Genomic DNA, 8318 nt, shown 5'->3' with positions numbered 1-8318 from the left:
ATCTGCCCGCCTCGGCCTCCCAAAGTGCTGGGATTACGGGCGTGAGTCACTGCGCCCAGCCCGCAGAAGGATATTAAAGAGCACCTGCAGGAATTTTTTAAGGGGATGCCGGGGGAAGGGCTTGAAGGAGGAACTAAGGGGGCTTCCAGAAGATTTTGATTAACAGCGAGCGCTAGGGAAGACCACGGGGATACAAAGTGGTAGGAGGAGGATCCAGAGACCTCCAAGTTGTGGACTCCGGAGGCATCGAGTTCCTTTCCCGGCTTTGTCAAGAATTTCCTGAGCGGCAGACACCCTCAAAGTAAAAAACGGGAACCACGGAGAAGGAAAAAAAAGAACCACAGGCGTTTTGAGAAACAAACAGGCTGGGCCTAGGGCCTGGGGTGTGCCCTGCAACTGGGGGGTGGGGCTGGATGTTCTTGGAGTCAGGGAGCAGTAGCCTCCCACAGGATGTGAGAGAGGAACTGGGGTCTCCAGTCACGGGAGCCAGGAGCTGGCCAGGGCCGCAGGCAGGAAGGGAACGAGGCTGAAGGGAACGTGAGCAGACCAGGGCCCGACTGAGGGAGGAGGGGCTGGGGGCCTGGACCCCTGGGTCTGAGGGAGGAGGGGCTGGGGATCTCGACACTGGGTCTGAGGGAGGAGGGGTGGGGGATTCCTGGGTCTGAGGGAGGAGGGACTGGGGGTCCGGACACTGGGTCTGAGGGAGGAGGGGGGGGGGCCTGGATTCCTGGGTCTGAGGGAGGAGGGACTGGGGGTCCGGACACTGGGTCTGAGGGAGGAGGGGTGGGGGCCTGGATTCCTGGGTCTGAGGGAGGAGGGACTGGGGGTCCGGACACTGGGTCTGAGGGAGGAGGGGTGGGGGCCTGGATTCCTGGGTCTGAGGGAGGAGGGACTGGGGGTCCGGACACTGGGTCTGAGGGAGGAGGGGTGGGGGCCTGGATTCCTGGGTCTGAGGGAGGAGGGACTGGGGGTCCGGACACTGGGTCGGAGGGAGGAGGGGTTGGGGGCCCGGACTCCTGGGTCCGAGGGAGGAGGTGCTGGGTGCCCGGACTCCTGGGTCCGAGGGAGGAGGTGCTGGGTGCCCGGACACCTGGGTCCGAAGGAGGAGCGGTTGGGGGCCTGGACTCCAGGGTCTGAGGGAGGAGGGGCTGGGGCCTGAGGGGGACGGAAGGGGCGTGGCCGAGCTCGGGGCCGGGACTCTCAGCCTATCAAGTTTCTGTAATTAATTAACCAACTGAGATCCAGTTCAGGGGTGAAAGTTCTTCAGGTACGGGGAGGGCATTGTTGTCAGTCTGGACCGAGCCCGCAGAGCCCCTCCTCGGCGTCCTGGTCCCGGCCCTGCCCGCGGTGTCCCGGGAGGAAGGGGCGGGCCGGGGGTCGGGAGGAGTCACGCGCCCCCTCCCGCCCCAGGTCGTCCTCTCAGCATGGGGGTCCCGCGGCCTCAGCCCTGGGCGCTGGGGCTCCTGCTCTTTCTCCTGCCCGGGAGCCTGGGCGCAGGTGAGGGCCGCTCCGGGCCGGGGCCCTGCTGCAGGCGGGCGGCGGGAGGCGGCCCCAGGCAGGCAGGGGGCGAAGCCAGCGGGACCCGAGTTCCCCGCGAGCCCCGGGCGCTGCCTTCTCCGCTCAATTCACTTTCTCACCGTCGCCTGCTGGGCCTGAGGCTGGGAACCACCTGTCGCCTCTTGTGTCTCTGTTTCCCTCTCTCTCTCTGGGTCTTTGTCCCCCTCTGTTTCTGGGTCTCTGTCCCTCTCTCTCTCTGGATCTCTGTCCCTCTCTCTCTGGGTCTCTGTCCCTCTCTCTCTCCCTCTGGATCTCTGTCCCTCTCTCTCTCTGGATCTCTGTTCCCTCTCTCTGGGTCTCTGTCCCCCCCCCCCCCGCCCTCCTGGGTCTGTGTCCGGTCTCTCTGAATTTGTCTCCCTCCCTCCATAATAGATTCTTCTCCCTCCCTGCGTATCTGTCCCACTGCAGTCTAGTTCCCCGCCCGTGTGCTCCCTTCAGCTCTGTCTCTGTCTGCAGAAAGCCACCTCTCCCTCCTGTACCACCTCACTGCGGTGTCCTCGCCTGCCCCGGGGACTCCTGCCTTCTGGGTGTCTGGCTGGCTGGGCCCGCAGCAGTACCTGAGCTACAATAGCCTGCGGGGCGAGGCGGAGCCCTGTGGAGCTTGGGTCTGGGAAAACCAGGTGTCCTGGTATTGGGAGAAAGAGACCACAGATCTGAGGATCAAGGAGAAGCTCTTTCTGGAAGCTTTCAAAGCTTTGAAGGGAAAAGGTGAGATTCCGGTCTGGAGGGGCAAGGGGCCCGGTCCATGCTCCTGGGCCCCGCTTATCTGTGTTTGGGTGCCCCAGGTCCCTACACTCTGCAGGGCCTGCTGGGCTGTGAACTGGGCCCTGACAACACCTCGGTGCCCACCGCCAAGTTCGCCCTGAACGGCGAGGAGTTCATGAATTTCGACCTCAAGCAGGGCACCTGGGGTGGGGACTGGCCTGAGGCCCTGGCTGTCAGTCAGCGGTGGCAGCAGCAGGACAAGGCGGCCAACAAGGAGCTCACCTTCCTGCTATTCTCCTGCCCTCACCGCCTGCGGGAGCACCTGGAGAGGGGCCGCGGAAACCTGGAGTGGAAGGGTGAGCCGGATCTGCAGCCGAAGGCTGTTCTGTCCTCTCCCGTCATGCCCACCTGCCTCAGTTCCTCTGCCAGGACCTTCAGTCAGCCTCCCGCTGCAGCCCACGCTCTGCCCCCCATTCCTCAGGGGTCCTTCTACACTCAGCCCTCCCATGGCTCCCCAGCGCCCCCCAGGACAAACTCCTGGCTTCCTTCCTTGCCTTTTTTTTTTTTTTTTTTGAGAGGGAGTTTCGCTCTTGTCGCCCAGGCTGGAGTGCAATGGTGCGATCTCGGCTCACCGCAACCTCCGCCTCCCGGGTTCAAGCGATTCTCCTGCCTCAGCCTCCCGAGTGGCTGGATTACAGGCATGCACCATCATGCCCGGCTAATTTTGTATTTTTAGTAGAGACGGGGTTTCTTCATGTTGGTCAGGCTGCTCTCAAACCCCCGACCTCAGGTGATCTGCCCACCTCAGCCTCCCAAAGTGCTGGGATTACAGGCGTGAGCTACTGCACCTGGCCGCCTTTGTTTTTTTGAGACAGATTCTCGCTCTGTCACCCCAGGCTGGAATGTGGTGGCAGGATCTCGGCTCACTGCAGCCTGAACCTCGCAGGTTCAAGCAGTCCTCCCACCTCAGCCAACCAAGTAGCTAGGACCACAGCCCAGCATCATCACACCTGGCTAACTTTATATTTTGTAGACCTGATGTCTCACTATGTTGCCCAGGCTGGTCTTGAACTCCTAGGCTCCAGCGATCCTCCTGCTTTGGTCTCCTGAGTAGCTGAGATTACAGGTGCATACCACCATAACCGGCTAATTTTTTTTTTTTTTTCCTGCACAATCTCTGTCGCCCAGGCTAGTGTACAGCGCGATCTCAGCTCGCTGCAACCTCCACCTCCTGGGTTTAAGGGATTCTGCTGCTGCAGCCTCATGAGTAGCTGGCACTACAGGCATATCCACCATGTCTGGCTAATTTTTGTACTTTTAGTAGAGATGGGGTTTCGTCATGTTAGCTAGGCTGGTCTCAAACTCTTGACCTCAAGTGATCCATCCACCTCAGCCTCCCAAAGTGCTGGGATTACAGGAGTGAGCTACCACGTCTGGCCGTACCTGGCTAATTTTTAAAATTTGTTGTAGAGGTGGCATCTCACTATGCTGCCCAGGCCAGACTCAAACTCCTGGCCTCAAGTGATTCTCTCACTTTGGCCTCCCAGGGTGCTGGGATGACAGGTGTGAGCCACTGTGCTCAGCCTTCCTTGCCTTAATGTCCTCATCAGACCCACGTAGCAGCACTTGACGCAGCCATCAGAGTCTACACTCCAGCCATCCAGCATAAGCAATTTCCTCCCTCTGAGCATTTGCTCATCCAGTTCCCCCTAGCACCTCTCTGTTCCACCCTTCCCCCTCTCCGCATCTACTCCAGCCCTCCTTATTCTTCAAGGTCAGAGCTGGATATCACTTCCTTTGAGAAGCCTTCCCTCAGTTCTGTAGGGCAGAGTTCACTGTTTCCTCCCCAGAGGCCCCCAGATCCCCACTCATTCAACTGTTGGCCAAGAGCATTTGCACTGCCAGGCGCTGCTCTGGGCCTTGAGCAAAGAGGGAAGTGACACACATTCACCCTCTGTGGCTCCCAGGCTGCTGGACAAAGATAGATACCAGCTGGGGATGTGCACAGATATTCATTCCAAGTGCCACAAAGGAGAAGTTGAGACTCAACCAGGTAGTTTTTCTTTGATCGTCTTCTTTCTTTTTTAAGTAGGGAAAATTTCTTTTTTTTTTTTTTTGAGACGGAGTTTTGCTCTTGTCGCCCAGGCTGGAGTACAGTGGCGCAATCTTGGCTCACTGCAACCTCTGCCTCCCAGGTTCAAGTGATTCTCCTGCCTCAGCCTCCCGGGTAGCTGGGACTACAGGCGTGCACCACCATGCCTGGCTAATTTTTTTTTTTTTTTCTTTTTAGTAAAGACAGGGTTTCACCATGTTGGCCAGGATGGTCTCGATCTTTTGACCTCGTGATCCGCCTGCCTCAGCCTCCCAAAGTGCTGGAATTACAGACGTGAGCTACCGCGCCCAGCCTTTTTTTTTTTTTTTTTTTTTTGAGACAGACTCTTGCACTGTCGCCCAGGCTGCAGTACAGTGGCGCAATCTTGGCTCACTGCAACCTCCGCCTCCCAGGGTCAAGCAATTCTCCTACCTCAGCCTCCCGAGTAGCTGGGATTCTGGGATTACAGGCACACACCACCATGCCTGGCTAATTTTTGTATTTTTAGTAGAGACGGGGGCTTCACCATGCTGGCCAGGCTGGTCTCGAACTCCTGATCTCGTGATCTGCCCACCTTGGCCTCCCAAAGTGCTGGGATTACAGGCATGAGCCACCGCTCCTGGCTTAAGGAGGGAAAGTTTCAAACCACACTTAAGTAGAAACAATAGTATAAAAAGGACCAGACACGGTGGCTCACGCCTGTAATTCCAACACTTTGGGAGGCCGAGGTGGGCGGATCACTTAAGGTCAGGAGTTTGAGATAAGCCTGGCCAACATAGTGAAACCCCATCTCTACTAAACATACAAAAATTTAGCCGGGTGTGGTGGTGGGTGCTTGTAATTCCCGCTATTCAGGAGGCTGAAGCAGGAGAATCACTTGATCCTGGGAAGCAGAGGTTGCAGTGAGCCAAGATCAAGCCACTGCACTCCAACCTGGGCAACAGAGCAAGACTCTGTCTCAAAGAAAGAGAGAGAGAGAAAGAGGAAGGAAGGAAAGCAAGGAGGGAAGGAAGCGAGCCTCCCATCACTGAGACTTAATAATTATTGGGCGGGCACGGTGGCTCACGCCTGTAATCCCAGCACTTTGGGAGGCCAAGGCGGGTGGATCACGAGGTCAGGAGATCGAGACCATCCTGGCTAACACGGTGAAACCCCATCTCTACTAAAAATACAAAAAATTAGCCGGACGAGGTGGCGGGCGCCTGTAGTCCCAGCTACGCAGGAGGCTGAGGCAGGAGAATGGCGTGAACCCCAGGGGGTGGAGCCTGCAGTGACTCAGCCTAGGCGACAGACGGAGATCCGTTCAAAAAAAAAAAAAAAGGCCGGGGCGGTGGCTCAGTTGTAATCCCGCTTTGGAGGCCCTCACTCTGTCATGCAGGAGTGTAGTGGCTCAGTCTCAGCTCACTGCAAGCTTCGCCTCCCAGGTTCAAACAATTCTCCTGCCTCAGCCTCCTGAGTAGCTGGGATTACAGGTGCCCGCCACCTCGCCCAGCCAATTTTTGTATTTTTAGTAGAGACAAGGTTTCACCATATTGGCCAGGCTGGTCTTGAACTCCTGACCTCATGATCCACCCACCTTGGCCTCCCAAAGTGCTGAGATTACAGGCATGAGCCACCGTGCCTGACCAATTTTTGTATTTTTAGTAGAGACGGGATTTCACTATGTTGTCCAGGCTGGTCTCGAACTCTCCACCTCAAGTGATCCGCCCTCCTCGGCCTCCCAAAGTGCAGGAGTCACCGTGCCCGGTCAGACTGTTTTGTTGATAAGTCCTTTAGTATATAACTCTACTAGGTAAGGGCATTTAAAAAAATTAATACCAAAACCATTATCACACCTACAACCAATTAACTATAACTCCTTAATGGCATCAGATGTCCAGTTTTTGTTCACATTTTCCTGACTGTAAACGTTTTTTAAAGTTTGAATCAGCATCCAGCAAGGTCCACACATTTTGTTGTCTTTTCAGTGTCTTTTTCTGATTGTTGAATTTTTTTCTTTTTTTTTTTCTTTTTTTTTTTTTTCTTATTGAGACAGGGTCTTGCTCTGTCACCAGACTGGAGTCCAGTGGTGCAATCATAGCTCACGGCAGCCTGAACCTCCTGGGCTCAAGTAATTCTCCCACTTCAGCCTCCCCAGTAGGTAGGACCACAGGTGCACGCCATCAGGCCTAGCTATTTTTGTTTGTTTTTTGAGACAAAGACTTACTCTGTCGCCCAGACTGGAGTGCAGAGGCACGATCTTGGCTCACTGCAACTTCTGCCTCCCGGGTTCAAGCAATTCTCCTGCCTCAGCGTCCCAAGTAGCTCGGATTACAGGCGCAAGCCACTACGACCTGCTAATTTTTTGTATCTTTAGTAGAGACAGAGTTTCACCATGTTGGCCAGGCTGGTTTCGAACTCCTGACCCCAGGTGATCCACCCACCTCAGCCTCCCAAAGTGCTGGGATTACAGGCGTGAGCCACTGCACTCAGCTGTATTTTTGTTTTTTTCTTTTTTTTTGGAGACGGAGTCTCGCTCTGTCACCCAGGCTGGAATGCAGTGGCGCGATCTCAGCTCACTGCAACCTCCACCTCCCAAGTTCAAGCAATTCTCCTGCCTCAGCCTCCCGAGTAGCTGGGACTACAGGCGCCCGCCGCCACGCCTGTCTAATTTTTTGTATTTTTAGTAGAGACGGAGTTTCACTGTGTTAGCCAGGATGGTCTCAATCTCCTGACCTTGTGATCCGCCTGCCTCGGCCTCCCAAAGTGCTGGGATTACAGGTGTGAGCCACCGCGCCCAGCCGGATTCCAATTTTTTATCAGATAGGTGTTTTGCAAATATTTCTTCCACTCTCTAGGTTGTCTTTTCATTGTTTTAACTGTGCCTTTCACAAAGCAAAAGTTTTTAACTTTGATGAAATCCAGTTTATTCTTTTTTCTATCGTGGATTATGCTTTTGGTGTTTAATCTCAGAAGTAATCACCAAACCCAAAGTCAGCTAGATCTTCTCCTGTGTATTTTAAGAGTTTTAAAGTTTTGCATTTTACAGTTAGATCTGTGATTCATTTTGAGATAATTTGAGTTACTTGTGGTCTTGAGTGTCTTTTGATTTACAGGTTTCCCATTTTCTTTTTGTTTTTTTTCTCTTGTAATTGCGGTTTGAAGAAAGTCAGTTTACGTCCTATTGAGTTTCTCCCAGACTGGATTTTGCCCTTTGCATCCTGTGATGTTGCTGGAAATAGTCCTCCTTCTCTTCTTTAAAGGAGCAGCTCGATCTAGAAGCTTGATCAGATTCTGGTTCAATTTTTATGGCAAGAAAACTTTCTGGGTAGTTGGTGTGTATGTCTGTGTGCATAGGCTGCAAACATCTGCTTGCTTCTGTGCTGTTCTGTGGACCACTGGATTTGGGTGTTGTTATGAAGTTCTCTGTCAGGTTTTCTTTTTTTTTTTTTTTTTTTAGACGGAGTCTCGCTCTGTCGCCCAGGCTGGAGTGCAGTGGCGCAATCTCGGCTCACTGCAAGCTCCGCCTCCCGGGTTCACGCCATTCTCCTGCCTCAGCCTCTCCGAGTAGCTGGGACTACAGGCGCCAGCCACCACGCCTGGCTAATTTTTTTGTATTTTTAGTAGAGACGGGGTTTCACCATGGTCTCGATCTCCTGACCTCGTGATCCGCCCGCCTCGGCCTCCCAAAGTGCTGGGATTACAAGCGTGAGCCACCGCGCCCGGCCTCTGTCAGGTTTTCTCCTGATGGTTTTAGCGGACAGCAATGGCCACTGCCTTAATCTTTTTTTTTTTTTTTTTTTTTTTTTGAGATGGAGGCTTCCTCTGTTGCCCAGGCTGGAGTGCAGTGTTGCGATCTCGGCTCACTGCAACCTCCGCCTCCCAGGTTCAAGAGATTCTCCTGTCTCAGCCTCCTGAGTAGCTGGGATTACAGGCACGCGCCACCATGCCTAGCTAATTTTTGTATTTTTTTTTGTAGGGATGG

The 8318-nt window shown here is 54.5% G+C and overlaps 1 protein-coding gene across 2 annotated transcripts in view; it reads left to right on the top strand.

The window, feature by feature from the left end:
- The first annotated feature begins 432 nt into the window (after positions 1–432).
- FCGRT (Fc gamma receptor and transporter) overlaps positions 433–8318 on the top strand; it is an 18832-nt gene continuing 10946 nt past the window's right edge. Inside the window, exons 1-4 of one of the 2 annotated variants that reach the window (XM_032169191.2) lie at positions 433–537; positions 1411–1497; positions 2014–2265; positions 2343–2618. In XM_032169191.2, coding sequence (XP_032025082.1) covers positions 1425–1497; positions 2014–2265; positions 2343–2618 — 601 coding nt within the window. In that variant the 5' untranslated portion in view covers positions 433–537; positions 1411–1424. Of the gene's footprint in view, positions 538–1252; positions 1268–1410; positions 1498–2013; positions 2266–2342; positions 2619–8318 lie in introns of those variants that run through there. The other variant, XM_032169192.2, reaches the window with a different exon arrangement.

This window comes from Hylobates moloch, unplaced genomic scaffold, assembly GCF_009828535.3.
Source record: "Hylobates moloch isolate HMO894 unplaced genomic scaffold, HMol_V3 SCAFFOLD_12, whole genome shotgun sequence".
Classification (NCBI taxonomy): Eukaryota; Metazoa; Chordata; class Mammalia; order Primates; family Hylobatidae; genus Hylobates; species Hylobates moloch.
Note: the sequence above shows the minus strand (reverse complement) of the source record. Positions and strands in the feature narration are given on the sequence as shown.